General features: G+C 34.4%; 1 protein-coding gene across 1 annotated transcript in view; it reads right to left on the reverse strand.

The window, feature by feature from the left end:
* LOC110454689 (mucin-5AC-like) overlaps window positions 1–21,768 on the reverse strand; it is a 50,931-nt gene that overhangs the window by 21,943 nt on the left and 7,220 nt on the right. Inside the window, exons 2-21 of the mRNA XM_021504341.1 lie at window positions 16,144–16,402; window positions 15,211–15,237; window positions 14,377–14,480; window positions 13,581–13,647; window positions 11,696–12,280; window positions 11,226–11,495; window positions 10,491–10,817; window positions 9,844–10,179; window positions 8,704–9,060; window positions 8,014–8,190; window positions 6,954–6,998; window positions 5,256–5,591; window positions 4,732–5,073; window positions 3,911–4,075; window positions 3,538–3,573; window positions 3,198–3,218; window positions 2,136–2,351; window positions 1,450–1,479; window positions 1,124–1,174; window positions 1–258 (exon numbers count right to left, since the gene is read on the reverse strand). Of these exons, the coding sequence (XP_021360016.1) occupies window positions 1–258; window positions 1,124–1,174; window positions 1,450–1,479; window positions 2,136–2,351; window positions 3,198–3,218; window positions 3,538–3,573; window positions 3,911–4,075; window positions 4,732–5,073; window positions 5,256–5,591; window positions 6,954–6,998; window positions 8,014–8,190; window positions 8,704–9,060; window positions 9,844–10,179; window positions 10,491–10,817; window positions 11,226–11,495; window positions 11,696–12,280; window positions 13,581–13,647; window positions 14,377–14,480; window positions 15,211–15,237; window positions 16,144–16,402 (4,009 nt within the window). The remainder of the gene's footprint in view (window positions 259–1,123; window positions 1,175–1,449; window positions 1,480–2,135; window positions 2,352–3,197; window positions 3,219–3,537; window positions 3,574–3,910; window positions 4,076–4,731; window positions 5,074–5,255; window positions 5,592–6,953; window positions 6,999–8,013; window positions 8,191–8,703; window positions 9,061–9,843; window positions 10,180–10,490; window positions 10,818–11,225; window positions 11,496–11,695; window positions 12,281–13,580; window positions 13,648–14,376; window positions 14,481–15,210; window positions 15,238–16,143; window positions 16,403–21,768) is intronic.

Below are 21,768 nucleotides of genomic sequence, written 5' to 3' on the forward strand. Positions count from 1 at the left end.
AATAAGTCCCTGCGTCGCCACACTCAACAGTGGTAAAATCAACGACAACATTTCCTCCAGTTACACTGGCAGTGATTCTTGGGGAAAACGGATGAGTAATCAACGATCCGGTTACCCTTGCAACCAGCACGTCCGTTGCAGCAGGATCGAAACGAATGACGTCAATATAGTTCCATGATGACGTAATGATTCTACACGTCATTGTTACCCCGCTGCCACTTAAAACACCAACGTATTCAGGCTGATCGAAAGATACATCTGTAAAAATGAAATAGCTATCAATATATTTATGTGGATTTATCTTTCTGCATGTGTTAATAGGTTCAAATATACACGTTTCAAGAGGTCTAACAGTAATATTGACGTTTTTTTATTGAAAACATCAAATTTAATGTACAACAATATAAATAAAAGACATTCAGGTTGCATACCAAATTTTGTTATTTCTTATATCAAAATAAAATAAATGTTTGTAAGAGCTTTGTAGATTTCCTACTATTTTGTATTCCATTCCTTAACGAGATTGGCGTCTTTTTTATATTTACTACTCAATATTGAATGTATTATCTAGGCATGTAACGTACACTTAACAATGTGACATTTTGCAAGGATTTGAAAATTAAACTCGTCAGCATCAAAAGTTGAATCATGAATATTATTTTTAATTATCATTTCTCAGATGTGTCCTTATATAAAACGTTTTCAATCTTAACTCAATCACCATTCATTCATTCATATCTTTATTTCCTCCAAAATAATGAAGAGTACAATGTGGATGAGAACGGTGAGTGCAAGTGACATGAAAAAAAAATGGTGCAGACAAAAATTGAGATACAATTGATATTAATATCATTTCATAATTCCATCTTGAAAAAATGTAAAGACACGTTATAAGTCAATGAAAAATGGTTAAGGAAGACTCATTGCAATAAGGAAGACTCATTGCAAGCAGAGAACAATGATTTGCTAGATTTATTTTATATAAAACGTTTTCAATCTTAACTCAATCACCATTGACATTGCATAATGAACTATTCCAAACTTTCAAATGGAAGAGTTCCAATACGTCTTCAGGGGTGAATGAGTTAATTGGAGAATCATTTAAGACAGTATACTAGTTTACCAGGTTGGACTGTGGTAGTGGACGGTGTGGTGCTTGTTAGAACTGTTGGCACTGTAAGAAAGGCAAAATTAAACTTAATCAAACGTTATAATATAAATGCTATGGCTTTACAATATTAATGCAGAGAACAATGATTTTTCTTGGAATAACACCTCTCAAATATTATGCTAAAATAAATTAGTTTACGATTGTCATTGAAAAAATGAATTTGAAGAAAAAAATGTAAGTTGCGATAAATACTCATTTTCTATGCAATCATTCAATACATGTTTACATGGAAATACCGAACGATTATAAAAAGCATTTTTATTATGTTCAATATTTACCTGGTTCGGTGGTAGTTGAGGGTAACGGGCCTACAACAAAGACATGTTCATTAAGTGGATGTTAATTGTCTTGTTTTCAGGTAAATCGTTGAAAATAGTATGTCTCCGATAATTTAAAGCAATTCATTTTAATATTAAGATAGAGAGTTCTTAGTAAAACATTATTCGAAAAGGAAAACCTTTATTTGTTACCAATTTAATTTACATCATTTAGTATAATTTGTACAAACATAATGGGTAATCAAAGTACATTTTTTATGAGTTTGTCACACTATGCCTATATAACTTATGTAACGTTCGTATTTCAAGTTTTTAGGCGGTATATTCTGCTGGTGGATTTCGTAGTCCCCGAGGTTTGCTGTAACCTTGATAGCCACAGTTATCTCTTTTGAGTAGCGACATGGTTCATAATACACACACTTTACTCAATTTGCAATTTGGAATTATTTATTATTTCTCTAAATTGTAAAAGTCATAAAATTTAGGCTTATTATGCACCTCCCTTTCTGTTTCAACAGTAGCTGACTTTCCAACCTTTTTTGCCACTGGTATCATCTATGAGTTCTAGAAGAATGAAACAGCTGTATGATACAGTGTTATATGCATTTTTCGGAATACTGTTTTTATTACCAAATTTTGAAACGTTCAATCACCTGTGCATCTTATAAATTAAAAATGTATCTCACCGTAGGATGCACATAACGAGTTTTCGTAATCTGAAGTACACGTTTGAGCCGACTGCGTGAAGTTCGTGAAATATTGTCCTGGGTTACATGCTCTATTCGCTGCCTTTGCTCGATTTGCACACCAAACAAATTGGTCACATTTGGAAGGGTAGATGTCAACTGGCGGTATGTACCATGCTCCTTCATAGTTAGAGCAGTCATACGGATCGACGAAAGCTGTAATTTTAAAAATATAATGGTTTACAAACATTTAATTAAGTGAAGGAATATGGTGATGAAATACAAAACAAATATTTATTGTTTGTGTGTGTGTGTGCGGGTGTGTTTGTCTGAAAATGTCGACCTCATTTGGCAAAAAACTTCGATGAAGGACACTGTTGTACATGTACACATTTCAAACATGATAAAGGAATATTTTCAATATTTAACGTTTCTGTGAATGTACAGGACGAGTCTGCAATCTGTCTTATTTGTCCAGACAAGTTTAACTACCGCGCATGACAGAAAAACTGTTTTATTCACATACGAATAACTATGAATATTAAGCATTATCTATATATAGACCAAAATGTTCGGGTAGATATACTCTTGTCGATAAAGTCAAGTAACAATCGTTTAGTTGAATCCAGTTTTGTTTACGAAACGCTGCTATTTATATTATGTTCTGTCCAGATAGATACTGATGATACAGAACAGTGTTATAGAGCGGTTAGGCAATGCAGCTATAAACGAAATACGATAAATATCCAGCCCCAACACCAATGTTATTATTCCTATGAAGTGAAACAGGGGTTGTTATACATACAATGCATTATGCATACCAGAAACCTTCAATAATAAAACTAAGTCGTTTCCCTCTCGAAAGAAGCATTAAAATCTACTGCTGCATGTTCTTATATTCAGTATAGTCATTAACGATGCAGTATTACATATAAATGAAGTGGTTTGATCAGAAGCGAAAAATGAATTTCCCCAGAATGCAGTTNGACATGGATTAGTTATTAATTATAATAAGATAAAAATGGTTTAATATCGTGTATAGCACTATTTAAGTAGCAATACCTTCTGATGTGGTTGATGACACTGAAAAGTTTTGTTTGTTGGTTAATTAATGTTAAGGTAAGATTAATATTATCATTTGAAATCAAAACAAAATATAAAAAACAAATATATGAACACTTCTATAAGAACAAGTAATCTAAAATGAACTGATTAGTTGACATTCAAAATATGAATTTGTGCACATTGTCACGATTCCATAATTGACTCTGTTTTAAACAGCGATCGGAATACAAGTGTACGTATGTAGCATAAAAAAGCTTTGAAAACAGCAAACATATCTGCATTAAAATCAATAATTGTATCAACACATATTGCTACAGTAACTCTTCAAAACACCTACCTGAAGATTGTGTAGTAGTTGTTTGTGAGTTACCATCTGTCATGAAATAAAACAATAAATTATAACATATATAATTTATATAAGAATCATGAATCATGTTTGAACTTGGAAGGTGTTAATTAAAGGAGTGTTTACCAACTACACAAACATTTAGGGATTCGAACAGAAACAAAGCAAAACCTATTTATAAAATGTGTCTATAAGGTTACGTTTAAACAACAGAATATGAGCAAAATATATAATATGTGATCGAAACAAGAGAACAAAAAAACAAAAAGCAAAAAATGTTACAGTCTCGAATATCATGCTTCACTGATAATAGACATCCTCTGTAAACTAAACACGTCGTGGTAATAATGATTTAACACGTTACCTTGTGTTTCACAATGATCGCAGTTTGTAGTACAGTTTTTATATTCTGGATTGAAACAGAGGGCTCCACAAGGCTGGTCTGTTATTACCCCTACTCCACATGTCACGAAGCGGTAACAATCGTACGGGTTTGCTACCTTAGTATCGTTTGGTCTGCATACACTTACTGAAAATGAACAACAGCGGTGAGTGTTTAGTTGTATGTTTATACGTAATAGTTTCAAAGTGAGAAAATAAAGAAACGTTCGAAAGTCTCTTTCATGCTCAGGGATGTAGAATAGGGATTTTGTTATTGGTGCAAAACCCTCGGTACATCCTCAGGTTTTACCCAATTTGAAAACTAGCCCTTGGATGGAATTGAAAGAAGCGAAAGTACTAGGGAAGTTCTTATAAACTCTTTTGTCATTTCTTTAATATTTAACCATCACAAGGACTTTGGATGATATTTTGCATTTTATACCATAGTCAATAGCTGATTTTTATTTATTTTGCATGTTCGAAATTATCTGCTAATTGAATTTCATTTATTATTGAATAATAATGCATTATATTGTAAACTTAAAATAGTGACACTTGAACAACCTTTTAGATAATCTCTCCTTAACATTTTAAATGATATTTGATGTACATACAATGAATCTAAAGTAATACCCAGTTTTGCAGTATAAACGTGCATCCGTGTTTTCATTCAGTTAACATGTATAAAACGGTTATGCAATGTAAATTAAACGCTTTAAAGACATATTCTGTACGTCTGTTTAATTCATTGAACATATTTATTTTAAAAATTTAATGTAAATTACTATGTTTAAAACAACTTACATGGAATCACAAGCAATGTGACATTATCGGAAACTAAGGTGACATCCTTGACCTTTATGCTATCCTTCAGTGAAGCGGAACATCGTGCGACTGTGCCGTTCTGGATGATAGATATAGTTGACTGCCTATCTATAGTCCGCGTCACCATACAGCCGCTCTTTTGATCTGTTGGATTTTTAGAGCTTATGACTGGGATGAATGTGTCTGTTGCTCTATCGAGAATCTCCAATGTCATGGTTCCTTGATCTGTACCAATTTCGCCTTCACATTTAAAATTCTGCGCCTTGTTCTCAACAATTTCAGCGAAGATTAAAGAAATTGTAGGTGCTGTTTTCGGGATATCTGCCAAAAGTATCGAACATATGCTTTATGGAAACACGTTATATTTTATTGCAAGTATAGTTTATATTTTTATATTTAAAATTGTAACAAAATGTTTAATGAAATACATTATTGCTGGTAAGTTTCAAAACAATTGTTTAAATACGTAAGAAATACGAAAAGAACTACTAAATTAAACTCACCTAATACATTTATTTGTGAGGTTGTCGCCGACGAGTCATTGCCCTTGGTTAATATTAGATGAATCGCTCCACCCATTGTACAGCTTACTTTAGGTATTGTTATGTTGATATAATTCATTGAACCAGTCGTGTGGTAGGCAAAATGAAGGCCGGTCCAAATAGAATCCGTTGCCGTGACAACAGCTGACAACTTCGTAAGATTACCTAAGGGCAATAACACGGTTGATGTCGAGGGCATATGTGAAAGTTCAATTGAGTCAAAATCATCACTAGCTATTTCACATTGTAGAAATGCTGCATCATCAATATAACCCGATATATCGGCACATGACAGGACTGTAAGAGAAAAAGAATGTTGTTTATAAGTTTGCTAACCATATCCACATAATACTTCAGACATATGCTTGTCATATCTTAGTAAACGTGAACAGGACTTTGATGAAAACAGTATACCTGTTTATGCATTTATATGAAACAGGATATTGTACAATTCAAACATCTGTCTATATAAACTAATGGTTTGGTGATGTGATAATTGGTGTTAACAGGTTTCATGGTAGAGGTGTAAAATCAGCATGAAGTCGAAAGCGACAAAGTGAACATCGCAGGCTGGCAAAAATATGCATCAATATTTTGTAAAGAAAGAACTTAGAAATATCACACGTCGTCGACGGGCTCTACATTCTATGGATAAAAAATAACTTTATGATTATATGGGTTAATCCTCCTCTCTATTTCACCTTTTTGTATTGTCTAACACAATTTTATTACATGTAGTCACCTGTGGAATTGCTACGCTCATGATCACCAAGTTTTAACATGAAAGGCAAAACTTCAGATTAATATTGCATGTCGTAGTGGCGAGATCCAGCGAGAACAAATGGGTTTAGTCGGGGTTCGTTTAAGGGAGACAGATTTCGCTCGTTCCTGTTTGAATATATTCAGAATTGTCAAGGGTCAGAAAGGGGTATTAGGAATGTAGATCTTATTTATTTCATGTACATGATGTCACAACAGGACACCGGTGACACGACATCACGAATAAGGAAACATTCCTATGCTGCAATGCGAAAAACGTTACAGTCATTGTGGTTTATGAGGTAACTTTGGTGTAGAGATGTGAAAAAACACTTGTCCATGACCATGCGTGTAGGGGAGGACAATTCTCGGGACTTTAAAAAAAGGCAAAACCCCTCAGCAAAACATCGGGTTTCACCAACTTTGAAAAACACAATTATACAGTGTTTTACCATCGATAGTGTTATTTTGTTCTTTTTGTATATAAGTGCCTGAATATTTACAATACTACACTGCTCGGCTATTAACAATGTCACAATGGCCGACCACTACACAATTTACAAAACGTCCATACAACCACGCCTATTAGACTTATGAATATCAGAATTGTGCACCCGAGCAGATCTAGTGCTAAATGCGTAGTTTTTTCTTTTCACAGACCCGCCACAGACTACTGTCTCAAATAAAGTAGAAATAAAACGGGCTTGTAATTTTCCTCGTTTTGAAAAAAAACAAAACATTAACTAACCAAAATAGTTATAAGTTGCTCGTGTTTTCAGAATTAAATTATTCAACCCCAAGCATAATTATAAACTGTACTCGATGGCCATATGTTAATTGCAAACTTATAAATATGACATTCGAAAGAGTCAAATGATACTTGTGTTTAAATTAACTTACGTGTTGGAGCGGCAGACGTTGTCGTAGGAGGCGGTGTGGTAGTAGCTACAATAAAGGTGAAAAAAATATGATACATTTAAGACATAACGTCAAACAACCACACAGTACATGTATAACAACTCACATACTTACATTATCTAGTTTAAAATGACCAGTAGAACATATTATCATCATGTGTGTGTGTGTGTGTGTGTGTGTGTGTGTGTGTGTGTGTTTGTGTGTTTGTGTGTGTGTGTGTGTGTGTGTTTGTAGTCTGTATAAGATATCCAAATAAATATATAAAAACATGGGTACTACCGCTTTCGCCAATCATGCTCAGTGCTTATGTGGTTCCCGTTGGTGCCATTATGTACCAAACTTGTTTTATTTTCGATATGCTGACGCAATAAATTAATTTTCCTCTGTACATTTCAATGGCGATATATCGTAGTTTGCCTGTATTTGATATATGTTTCATTCCATCATTTTCCATGGTAGATTATTGCTCTATTCTAGATATTTGTTTTTTATGATTGGTATTTATTGGCGACGATTTTCCAGTCCCTCGATCGCTAAACAAGATCAACCTTTAACAGAAATAATGTTGGTCATGAATTTAAGTTACCTAGCGAGTTGAGGAGTTTATAATGCTTTTTGTATTCCAGCTAGTTAATTTTCAAATGGTATAAAGATACGAGCTTCACCGAGTGTCTTTTACAAGTTAAACATTACCTTACTCGAATAAGATCATCATAATAAGATATTACGAGTTAGGGGATCTTTTTCTCCAATTACGTCCATATCGTTTCTAGGAAATCATACGAGTTTCTTGGGAATACATTTTTTCTATTCCCTATCCGACATTGCCATGAATCATGATGTCACAATTGAAAATGATGATGCCAATCAAATTAGTATGTGTTGTCTTTATTGAAAAACGAAGCACAAAATAACGCCCAGGGTTTGGTGCTACCCACTAGAGAGAGACCTGAAATGGTTATCAAACCCCAACAAATTTATTGAGTGGATGGAGAGCGAGGCAGAAATAAAATGGTTTTTGGAAGAATTGAAGATTACTCACGTGGAGGACACGGGACGTTCGAACAGTCGTCACAGTCTGCATATGTTCCTCGGGACACAAAACATTTCTCTTTACACACGTCTACCACTAGCACTCCACTATTACAATCCACGTGCTTGTGGCAGTTGTTAGGATGGGCTGTTACCTTGTCGCTTCCTATATCATCGCATATATTGTCTGAAAGAGATGCAGCATGTTTAGAAAAATAAAATAACACCAATGTTAACATGATACGTACACTTTTCAGTTATTTACATCTTATTAACATATTCGTACCAAATAAAAAGAAAGATTTTGTACTGAATTGTTGTTTAGTTGCGAATTCGTACGTTTCAAAAATCATGAGTCTTTTCAGAAAAATATAACCGAGGTAATGTCAATATCACTTATTTTAAGGTTCATTGTGTATTTGTTAGTTTAAACGGTAGTGATTGGCTGAACAGAAAACATGTATGCTGACCGATATAACTGTTTATTAATGAATGATTAACTTTCAAATAACTGTTTATTTGTAGTAAATATGTAAGGGTTTCCCTTATATACTTTACTTATTTATCGATCTTCACCGAAAAACCAATCTACATTGTGTTTTTGAGAAATAACCATTTGAATAGGATCCAGCCGCCAATGGGATCACAGGAATTTATCCTATATATAATAATGTATCATATTAAAAATAAAAACATATACCTGGTACAAGTTCAATAGTGGCATTGTCTGAATATGTTATGATGCTTTCGTCACTGCTCACAGCTACACAACGGATTATCGCTCCTTCCATATTGCTTTGGAAATTGATTCCAAATTTGATCGTTCTTAAAGTGTCTTCGCATCCCCACGTTCCAGGATTGATTGATACACTATTAAGATCGGTTGACGTAATTTTTTCAAACATGACAGCATCAGTTCTTAATATCTCAATATCTACTTTGCCTTCGGGAAAACCTTCGTCGACACTACATTTGTGCAAGTTTGATGGTGCGTTAGGGTCGTTTGGTATTGTCGTCTGATGAGGATTAAGCTCCAAAACAGGAATACCCGGCGGACCTGGAACATACGGTAAGAATATATATGTGGCTTAAATGTGTTTGTTCGATATTTCAAACGGTTAATCATAAAAATATATATTTACAGTCTACAATCATAAACGAGATTTTTTCATATCATATGTGTTGACATCAACAGTTTTTAATGTGGGCGGTGTAAACCTAAGCTTATGCAAATTTTAGGCTGTTATTCATATTGAAATGTTACACGTGAAATGAAAAGCATGTCCACTGATCATAAACATGAGTGAAACATTCACAGAAAAAAAAATATGGTAAATATTTGGAATAATTCTCTATTTTGGATAGATTATGCGGTGATAACTTCAGTTGATCACAAGTACCATATTTCACAACCTGACCACAATGAAAAGTATTCATTAAAGAATACTCCAAAGGGAAGTAATAACAGTACAATATTGTTGCCAAGCCTTTGGAATTACAGATAAAGTATAATTAGTATATCAAAGTCACTTTCAGGCAATGATTGCAGAAATTAATGTGACAGCCACCCTTAAAATATTCTTAGACTGATCTTGCCTCTAGTCTTATAGTCAACTCCTCCCAGCTAATTGTTATAGTTTCACGATGGACGTTACCTGTTATAGTCAATAGAAAGTTATCAAGCTGGTTATACTTCTATATAGTGTTCTGTTACATATTGCAACCTAACCAGTGGACGTTTCATACCGTACAGCTAGTGATATTGGTCTTAACTGGATCAATGACGTTTAATTGCATATCGGAACCTTATGTTGACTTCCTGTACCCTTCAATAACTTACGTTCCACGTCAATGATTTTGTCCGGTGACGTCAAAATCGAAACACTGTTATTGACGACACAACTGTAAGTACCAATATCTTCACACGATACAGTACTGATTTCAAACGTCAGTACGAGATCATTTCCGGTTGAAGAAACAGCTCCATTCTGTAGCCTTGTAGATCCATACTGAACCGCATTACCATCATATGTGATGAGTACCGTATTATTGCCAAAACTATCGCTCCTACGAATTGTCATTGTCGACGAAGATGCACTGTTTGACGCTGTGCACCGGAAAGGTGGAGACGCTTTACTGGCTTCCAAAGTTTGTTCATAGCTGTCGAAAGACACATCTGAGGAACATAATATAACATATAAGTTTAGAACAGAATAAACTTTTGACAGGAAAATAAATGTACAGTTATTTGACATGACTTAGATTTTGTCAAGCTTTATATAGCGAGTGTAGTTAATGAAAAAGAAGACGCCTGTAGGCATATTTTGTTCAATTGATTTTGATTCTAGTTACGGAATTTTAACAAATCGATACATATTTTACAGATTTATTGATATAGACAGATATTAATACAAAAGTAACTAGTACACTTTTTTTCATATTTGACTGTGTTCTTACCTACCTTCATATACCTACATAAATGCTTACCTCCCCTGATGACAAAGACTTTTTCTGTTTGGGACTCTCTGGTCACATCCAGTTTTGTGTTCAATGCAACACATTTAATTTCTGTTCCATTGTCAACAAAACTAAGCACGAAGTTAAAAGTAGCTGTAGATAACAACAAACAGTCGCCATCTTGTGTCGGCGATGTCGTCGTTTCTTCAGTGAATATTTCGTATGCTGATGCAAGTGGTTTCTTTACATGCAGTTCGATTTTTATATCGGCCGTGCCAATCGCTTTACAAACAGCCGATGTTGTTTGCCCTTCATTAAGCGTACTTGACAAATTCAGTGTAACATTTGTGGGTTTTCCTGTAATAAAACGAAAGAAACGGTATAATGACAATGTTCTTCCATGTATCTAAGCGTTTTCAACATACATCAATTAGCACAAAAATAAATCACTAGGTTTAATGTAATTGTACTTGAACATCTTAAAGCAAAATGACAAAATCATTTATAAAAGGTCTATAACATCTATGTGAGCGACACACTCTTCCTTGAATATAAAAGAAATGATGTTCCCGTACTTTTACACTTTAACATATATTTATTTTTTGTTAACAATATTACATTATTTCAATCTGTTTTTCAATCTGTACATAAAGCATGTAGATAAAAAAAAATGGACGGATGCTTCTGAAGTTGTTAAACGTGTTACTAGTTCTTATAGGTTAAAGTATTTATCATCAATTAGAGTCTGTCCATGTATTTACTCACCTGTTACGTCTATATCTCCGGTGTCTGATACTATGTTGTCAACTGAACAGGTATAGACACCTGCATCATTACACTGTATTAATGTGAAATCTTTAAACACCGTGACGTTATTTCCGTTTTCCGTGAAGCCGCCTTCGGTTCTCTTGACGACAAATGCATCACTTCCGGTTGTAACTATGGTAATATTGTCCCAGTCACCGGCATTAATCACGGTACAGTCCAATCTTGCCGGTTCGTTTACCACGGCTGTGACGTCATCCATAACGACAGCTAGCAACAGTATCAAACAATGTGCATATACTAATTCTAAACCTAAACAAAGAATAGTTGAGGAAATAAATTTGGCATTTTTAAATAATTTCAATTAATTTAATGATTGGTGTTTTGTTTCTATATCCTTATCCACATGCCGTTGCATAAGAATATCACGTTTCAATATTCATTAAACAAAGTTATTGAAGAGGATTTACCTGGCAAACTTGGAGGACTCGTTGTAGTTGCTGTGGTTGTCTCAGTAGTTGTAGGTATGGCAGTTGTGGTTATAAGAGTGGTAACTGTGGTTGTGGGGTTTGTTGTGGTTAAGGCTGTGGTTGTAGGTGGTGATGAAGTTGTGGTTGTAGTCGGTGATAAAGTTGTGGTGGTAGGTGGTGTTGTAGTTGTGGTTGCAGGTGTTGTGGTAGTTGTGGTTGCAGGTGTTGTTGTAGTTGTGGTGGTAGGAAGTGTGATAGTTGTGGTTGTAAGTATGATGGTTGTTGTTATAGGAGTGGTAGGTGCGGTTGTGGTAGCTGATGTAGTTGTGGTTGTAGGTGGTGTGGTAGTTGTAGTTGTAGTTGATGTGGTAGTTTTTGTTGTAGGTGGTGTGGTAATTGTTGTTGCAGGTGTGGTGACAGTTTTGGTTGTAGGTGTTGTGGTAGTTGTTGTTGAAGGTGTTGTGGTAGTTGTGGTGGTAGCAGGTGTGGTAGTTGTGGTTGACGGGGATGAAGTAGTTGTGGGTGTATGTGTGGTGGTGGTTGTAGGTGTGGTGGTTGTTGTGGTTGGTGTGGTGGTTGTTGTGATTGGTGTGGTTGTTGTTGTGGTTGGTGTCGTGGTGGTTGTTGTTTGTGTGGTGGTGGTTGTAGGTGTGGTGGTGGTTGTTGTAGGTATGGTAGTTGTAGGTGTAGTGGTTGTAGGTGTGGTGGTGGTTGTTGTAGGTGTTGACGTTGTTGTTTTATGTGTGGTGGTTGTAGGCGGTGTGGTGGTTGTTGTAGGTGTTGTGGTTGTTGTTGTAGGTGTGGTGGTTGTTGTGGTTGGTGTGGTGGTTGTTAAAGGTGGTGTAGTAGTTGTTGGTGTGGTGGTTGTTGTTGTAGGTGTGGTGGTGGTTGTTGTAGGTGTGGTGGTTGTTGTTGTAGGTGTGGTGGTTGTTTTTGTGAGTGTTGTGGTTGTTGAAAGTGGTATGGTGGGTGTGGTTGTAGATGGTGTGATTATTTGTGGTTCGGTAGTTGTGGTTGTGGATGGTTTGGTAGTTGTGGTTGTGGATGGTGTAATTGTTGTGGTTGTGGATGGTTTGGTAGTTGTGGTGGAGGTAGATTCGGTAGTTGTGATTGTGGATTTTTCTGTTGTTGTTGTTGTGGATGGTGTAATTGTTGTGGTTGTGGATAGTTTGGTAGTTGTGTTTGAGGTAGGATCGGTTGTTGTAGGTGGTATTGTAGTTGGGGTTGTAGGTGGTATTGCTGTCGTGGTTTTAGTTATTGTTGTAGGAATAGTTGTTGTTGTTGCAGTTGTAGGTGGTATGGTGGTTGTGTTTGCTGGTGTGGTGACTGGGGTTGTTGAAGGGGTCGTTGCGCTTATAGCAGTAGTTGTAGTTGTGATTTCATTCATAGTAATCACAACTACTGTCGAGATGACGACGGTAAATTGTCCAAAAGTGCCTTTGTCCGGATCTGTTGCGTTTACTGTTATAACTGCTTTAATGGCAACTAGATACGTATCGCTGTCAGAGCTCGTCACGGCGGCGAAAAAAACTATGAATCGGACTCTCACACTCCCCTCACTATATCGTTTTGAATATAAAAAAGGATAAAATTAAATCTTTATGATTTATCGTGATAGGCACGCGTGATAGATGCGCATACAGCGCATTTATGTTTTGCAATATGCTTATCACGAAACTATGCTACATCCATCATAAGTGTGAATAAATGCATTTGCTTTTTTAATGATTAGTTAAATGAATGGCTCGTGTTTGTATAACCAAATGATAAACACAAATGAATGGCTCGTGTTTGTATAACCAAATGATAAACACACATGTGTTGTCCTTCAGGTAGTGTTCTAATATTCACTTTGCTAAATCAATATAGTCTACTCACGTCAAACCCGTGACCTCACACCCTGTGTATTTATCCTTAAGGTTGCTGTCTTCAGCCGCATATGTTTGCTTAACCTATGGGACATAAGATGCAAGCATAAATATTTGCCGTTATTATAGAGCAGTGCATCAGCATTAGATACATATTTGCTCATAGTACATAAGAATTATTATTCTTTGCCGTAATAGTGGTACATAAAATGCATAAAAGATACTTGTATTAAATAATAAACATGTACATTTTTACAGTAATATTTGCCGTTATTAAATACTGTATTAAATAAGATAAATAGATATTTTCCGTAACTAGATACTGTATTTAATACAAAACATTGGTATTTGCCGTAACTAGATAAAGAGCTACATACGATCCATTCATTTTTGCTGTTACTAGAGTTACAAGAATTTAGTTACAAATTGTGAAATTTCAGGGGTGAATGAGTTAATCTTATGTAAGGGCGAAATATTATGTTACATGTACATATATTGTTTTTATCGTATTCATATTCTATATAATAAACAGATTTTATGAATAAGTCAAATACACAGAATGGCATCAAAAGTGCTTTAACAGTATACATCATTTTATCAAACATTTATATCAAAAGTAATACGCAAATATAATTCAGTTAACAGTAACCATGGTAACTGTCGGTTCGAACCTCCGACAGTATTTAACCGGAAGTTCTCATTCAGCACGGCAGTCAGGCGCTTGAATTTTGTGTCGGTTTATTCTTATCTATAACCAAAAGCATAATAATGGAAAATATCACAAAGTATTGCAGCTCGTGAATGCTTTCTCACCTCGTCACAGAAATCCCTTTCGAAGTTCTGGAATTCTACCGAGTTGGTATCATTGTATTTTGGCTTGTATGTTTCATTCAACGACATACTCATTTCCACACTGACTGTTTAACAAAACAAAATGTAAAACGAAATTACATATAGAATTATATAATCGAACAACATAAGGTTTGTAAAACAAACAAAAAACTGTTAAATAACGGTTAAGGGAACATCAATTCTTATATAAATTATTACTACTTTACAAGTATATTATTTTACAGTACAACAAAAACGTAATATCTTATTTCTATTGTATAACGGGATTATCTTACTTTATAATGATAAAAGAGAGTGCCATATAGTGATATAAGTCTGTAAATATTTTCGAACAGTAATGAATAATAAATATATAAATACAATATATTGTTATTAATTATAACTTAACAGTATCTTCTCGCCGTTCAACAACAAACATTACTGTATTATTATATAATAGACATATGTAACAATATAATCTTACTTTATCGTAATACAAAACACAGTACCATATGCTTTACACGGTACTATCTTACCGTAAACACAATAAAACAATACATTGTTTATCAAAAATTTCCAATAATATTTTACGGTAGAACACAAGAATCGTCTTGTAATTTTAGGTGACGTTACCTTATAATCGAAATGTGTAAATCGTTAGAATGATGAAGTTTTTTGCTAAATATTGCCCATTTTAAGTCAATAAGAAATATTTCTTCAATCAAAATAGTACTGTATCCTTACAATGTTTGTATCAAACAAATCATTACCATGCAGATTTCTAACCAAGAAATTATAAGAATATTTTTTACTCACTGTCCTTCTTCTTTTGTTCAATCAAAGCTGTAATATAAAGATAATGCGAAACATTATGAGTATTTTTATCTCAATTGTTTCCAACAAAACAATATAGTCATTATAAGTAAAGTTGAACCCCATAACAGAATCTAGTAAACTCTGTTAACTCAGAAATTTTATTTTGTAGATCTAGTAAACCCCGTTATTTCAGACACTTTACTTAGTGTATCTAGTAGAAACTGATACGTCTAGAAACTCCATCTAGTTCAACCCCAGAAGTGCATGCACTTTCTCTTAGTGAATCTGGTAAAAACTGCAATAGTCCAAACCATTGCATGGGAGCAAACAGAACTAGTGGTACCCCGTTAGTCCACACAATTAATTCAGTAATATAGTAGTACATTTGTAACCCGTTAGTAAGACCGATTCGGGGGTGTATACAGTAGAACCCCGTTAACTTACAAAGCAAGCAGAACCCTGTTAGTCCAGACAAGTTTTGTTATGTCATGGGACAATTGTATCCTATTAGTTACACCGATTCGTGGGTGTATAGAGCTGAAACCCGTTAACCAAGATACATAGTTTTTTCCCGCATTACTAAAGCTTTGATACATCATTCCTTTCGGGACTTTAATGAATAATAAAAAAAAAAAAGGTTTATTGAATACAATATAATCAACGACAGCAGTACGAAAGTAAATATTCGAGTTAGAATGGATTCCAAAGCTGGACCTCATAGTGTTATAGTATCACTCTAACCGACTAGACTACCTGGTCAACAGCAATGTCCTGTCCCAACTGTGTTACAGTTCTATCCAAAATAAAATCAATGGGAGGTTACTGTACACACAAAAAGACAAAATGCTGTAACGCAAGAATTCTTTATATTATTTTCCAGTTTATCAACTAAACAAATACTTGAATAATATGCCTGTGAATACTTTTACTTACGTTTGTTTCGAATACTGAAAATAACGATAGAAACCGTCACTAATGCCAGCAAAGCTATGATAAGGGCGGCAATTAGGATCTTTTTGTTTTCCCACCAGGGGTGTTTCTCACTGTCATACTTTCTACTGGCGCTGTCCCCTGACGAATGTGTGTCCGTGTAATTGTCTGAATAATCTTTCCACCATCGTGGGTAGTCTACGTTGTGTTTTCCAGACATCGCATCAAACTCGGCCCCTCTTGTGCTCCATCGCGTTGGTATCTGTTTAAGAGAACTACCTTGTGTTGTCTTTCTTTACATAAATAAAAATTATTTAAAATGTGATATTCTTTTTGTGATATGTGATTTGTGATTATTTCAATTACAAAAACACTAACTTTGAAATGTTTACCAATACTTTTTATGTAAATTGATTTTGACATGAACTAAATTAAAATAAATTTGACAGCCCTCCTTTTCTTCAGTAAATATGCGGCATAGAGCTAGTAAATATTAACAGGGGTTTGCTGAACTAGTAGACGATCACGAACATTTATTACCTAGTTTGTAAGGAATATGAATATGAATATGCTAAGGGATTGATTTTCAGCTAGTTTTGAGACTGAGATATTCGAGTCCTTGACTCATCTTTTTTCACTGTAGGACTTACCAAGGTATTTGAGAACCACATTTATCTCTTGATAATAGGGAAAAGTATGAAAGAGAGGTTCAGGACTCGCCTAAAAACCTACAAAAATAATTAAATGTGAATCAGAGTCCTTATTTGGTGCAGCAAAAACATACAGTTCAGAGGATTGATTACTCGTCTTTAGAAAAGAGCAATCGTGTACAAGATTATTAACATCGTACACCGATTCATTTAAGGATCGAATCTTGCAATCGTCGATTTCACGGGGAATTGAGTTGGTTTTGAAACAAATTCATTGAACTGCGAGGCAGTTCATGTTTAATTTGTTTCAAGACCAACTCAACTCAACTTGTTTTGTTATTTTTGATAATTGGAAGTTTTGAAACTTCATTCTTATGGTTTGTCACAGATTCTGGAGCTTGTGTATGTCTGCGTATTCACGTAATGTAAAAGCAATATAGTTCGTCATTGAAGGACCATCATACAGCATGATGGTGTACGCTGGTAGTTCAATACAGCAAAATGGAGAGTCTTTAAATTTTGAGGTTCTACATCGTTTTGAATGTGAAGCTACATTAATTGAATGTAATATTTGACAGGAAACCAGACGTGTCTTGAAAGTACGAAACAATTTGACATGCCAGTTGCTAGACATCATATTTGCATTTATGATAAAGATTGAAACTGATGCCAGATAAATCGTCTAACCGTTGGTCTTGGGATTGTTGTCCAATTGTTAACGGCTTACCGGGTATGATATTATTTAAACAGTCAACTTATATGGTCTCCAAAACGTTCTTAAACATAGTTTGTTTTCATTTAAAGTCTTTAGATAAATAACACTTCAAAGAGCGTTAAAACATACCAACATGTAGATTATTTTAATATATGCATCGCTACAGGACATGAAATACTAAACCATCATCTATATTTGTACCTCAGGAATCTATTTTACTAATAACTGCCTCAGGTTTTTTTCGTAAGGAACCGGATTTTAATTTAGTTTCAACTTTTTATCAGGAAGATTGTTTACATTTGTAAGTACACGGAATTCTCGGAAAATTACCTCATTTTCTGTAAATGTTTCTACTTTGATACTGGTGGGGGAACAGGGTATTACTAAACGTTGTACAGATCAGTGCACATCATGTCTCAAACGGTACGACAGTAATACCTGTTTATCAACTATACACCTGCTTTAGTTCTTTTGTTATATGTTAGGAGTATTGTCGTTACAAGGACAACATGAAATCCTACACTATTATCCACATCCGTACCTAAGGAAGCCTAGTCTATTTCAAACTGCCTCGTGAAAACATGAAAAGTGATTATATGTTTACAATACATGAATGGAACTTTTTCAAAAATATTCATCATCTCTTACATGTATATTTTACGAGACTGCACTTTAACTATCAATTATCACTTTCAAACAGGAAAAGATTGTTTTACAATTTAAAGTTCACAGATAGAATGTTATCCAAAATGACCTTATTCTTTATTTGTTACAGATTTGGAACTGATGTGTGAGAAAGGTATTTCTGAACGTTTTACAGATCAGTGAGCAACATATCTAATAAGGCGTGACAGTGTCCTTGTCAATCAACTATCTATCTGCTTTAGTTGAGAGAAGTACATAGAAATAGTTACATAGTCGGTATTGTGAACGTTCTCAGTCAATATTCTTACCCAATGAGACCAAAGGGTATAGTATGCCAATATCCAGATTTAATTTATAATTATAAAGAAAGATTAAACACCCTTTAATACTAATAGCATGGGTATATATAGGCCTGTCTATGTGATCCAGTCAGCTTTTCATCAAATATTTAGTAGTATATCATAGCATTACAAAAGACATATAAAATCTACAACCCGACCTAGACAAGGTAGAAAGTGCCTACATTATTAATTACATAGTTACATTAGCACGTAACTGCAGTACCAAACGAGCACCTGTAGTAATACTCGTGTTGTTTTCGGTAAGGAATACCAAGAATGGCACTGTGTGTGGCTATTTAAATAAAGATCTATATGAATGATATCGATTGATCAAAGATCATTTAAATCTCACTAGAGGTGTTGGTTACCCTTGATATCAGACTGACAACCTTTGATATACTTATTCTGTTGTCATATTGCTTAAGCGACTTTAAAACCCACACAGAGCATTCACACAACGAACATTCAATTCCATACAGAACACCCCGAATCCTTATAACTCCGGATAGAAAAAAAATTGTGTATGATTGTTTGTGGCATTCTTCTATGTAGTACATACATACGTATTATGTTGCATATTTTTAATTATATGTAAAGTAATCTGTCCTACATTGTTGTTTAAATATATCCTGTACATAACTTTTACGTGGTTTAATAAGAAATTATTTATCTGTTCATCAAACAAAATACAAATTTAGGATTACGTTGGTAGTGTTCGTGACATCAAAAATATTACTACTGGAATCCCTAATCTTTTATAAATTTTCTTTTCAAATAAACGGTTTATGCACACTCGTTCGTGCTAATGTTTATTGAGTAAAGTTCACAGTGATGTATATCGTTTAAGTAACAGGTTTCAGAGACAAATGTTGAGTCTATTGAGTTAAACAAAGTAATTTTGGGTTACTGTGTGGGGTTATTATATAGGGTTATTGTGTAGAGTTGAAAGTCAAATGTGGCGTTTGTATAATACTATCACAGAAGTTTTTGATATATAAGGGTCACAGTCAAATGTTAAGTTTATTGAGATGAACTCAATTTGTGGCTATTACATATGACAATAATCACGTGAGTATATTATTTACGCCACAAAAATATACACTTTCCACGTATAACTCATTCTACATTAATAATGAGGAACGATTTACCATATAATTCCTCTAAATAAAGAAATTGATCATTAGCCAAATTTGGATTGTTTTAACTACAGGGATTAAGACATAATATGACAACATTAAAACGTCAGAAATAGGGTTTAACATATATATCAGGGATTTAACCTTTTACAGAAGCAATGTACATATTATACGTGTGGCAACGATTTAAGATCGATTGATCCCATTGTCAAGCTTTGCTGTGTAAGCGATTTGTTTTGTGCCACTCATGAGAAGCGATTTGTTTTGCGATACGTACGATATGTACCTGTACATTATTTGTGAAAAAGTGTCAAACCTTGATTCATGTGTACACATTACCTAAGTGTTTCATTTGAACACTGCTCACATGAATATATAACAAAAGCACCAATTAAATTAATTTGCATTCATCGTACTCGAGGGTAATATTTGAGTTGTATGTAGCAACGTCTATATCAAATAAGCACTTGAAAAAAGGTATGACAAGTTTTGTATTTCATTAATATTATTTTAAGTCTGATACATTGTTGATCCACGCGATTACTGGTATTTAAACCCGGATGTTAGCGTGCGGGAGGTCTTAGTTCGGGACGAACCCGGACTACCCGCAGAAAACCCACGTGCTCGGGAATTAAAGGTGACTCTATACATTTTCACGTCCGATCCGGGAATCGAATTCTGACAGTCTTGGACGGGGTGACTGTGTTATCATATGCGCGACCAGACATCCCCTGGTACTGGTATTTGAGAGGCCTAATGTATATTTTAATACTTGATATAAGTTTTTGCTTTGGGACTTTACATACATCAATACCTCGGTCTCAGAAATCCACGGCAACGAAAACAATGACATCAAGTTCCCTTGTTCATGTCAGACTAAATTCACATTAAATGGTTTCGAATTAACAATTCCCATTCAATATTTTTCGAATTAAACATAGTTACTCAAATCCGAATAAGCTCTGATTCCACTAGGCTAGTTAAGGTACGGTACAGTGTCCATTCACTAGAATCGGACGTAGTTAGAGTTACGTCCGACTTAACTAAGCTCATTTTAACTACATTTCTAAGCTGATATGATTTGTTTTGATATCGGCTTCATTAACACAGTTCTTAACACGTTGTTTAACATGTTTTCAATTGAACATTAAGACTTGGGTCTAACAACGTAGTTTTACAAAATGTTATTTCTTCAGGAATATTCATATGGAGTCGGGGTTTAACTTATGTTGAAATCACAGTTTGATAAATCTAAGATTTCTTTGCAAAGAGATTATTAACAACTATGAATATATATAGTTTATATATATAGTTCATAACCAATTATGATGTAATATATTCATTTTATATACCTGTCCTTATGTATTTGAAAAGTGCACAAACGTGTGTTTTAAATCTAACTTAAAGTTTTCCATTAATATTGTGAATTGATTTTTAACAATTTTGTGTTTCGTTTCGCGCTCTGAATATTTAATATCAGCAATATACTCCAGCATAATTGAGTGATTTAGAACATAATTGAATTGCCTTATATACCTGTATGGTCGTTTAAAAAGACTACCTGTGGGAACTACCGGTTTCCTTAGTGACCCTTGATCGAGGATATCAGAGAGAATGAATTGATTTGATCTCTATTGTAACTCCCGAGATATTGTCTTTGTCCGTCCTTCTATTCAGTCCTTCAATTTTTGTAATATGTACTGCCCTATATCAGTGCGAGCTGCATTTGTGATTTATAAGTATGTGTGCCACTTACACCTGTGGACAATGAAACCACATTATCTTAACAAAATCAAACTACGATGCATGTGAAATTCAAATTTAGTTCCTACAAAACCTTTAAAACGCACTTTCAACATCAAAATATATCTAGAATACGTAGATTAAGTGCAAAAAAATGAAATATGAAGAATGTTTGCGACGGTCATGAAATTTGAATAACTAATGGCATAGACATTTTTTTTATTTTTAGATATCATTTATGAAAATTGTAGTCGTCGTGTCGTTGTAAAGGAAAATATGCTGCGTTTTGTTCACTTCCTTGTATCTTGTTAAACAAGTAGGGCCTTATTATTTCTCAAGTCATTTTGAAAATGGTATTTATTCAGAATATGTAAACACAGAATTTTCTTTTGATATCT

This window comes from Mizuhopecten yessoensis, unplaced genomic scaffold (genome assembly GCF_002113885.1).
Source record: "Mizuhopecten yessoensis strain PY_sf001 unplaced genomic scaffold, ASM211388v2 scaffold8035, whole genome shotgun sequence".
In the NCBI taxonomy this organism is placed as follows: Eukaryota; Metazoa; Mollusca; class Bivalvia; order Pectinida; family Pectinidae; genus Mizuhopecten; species Mizuhopecten yessoensis.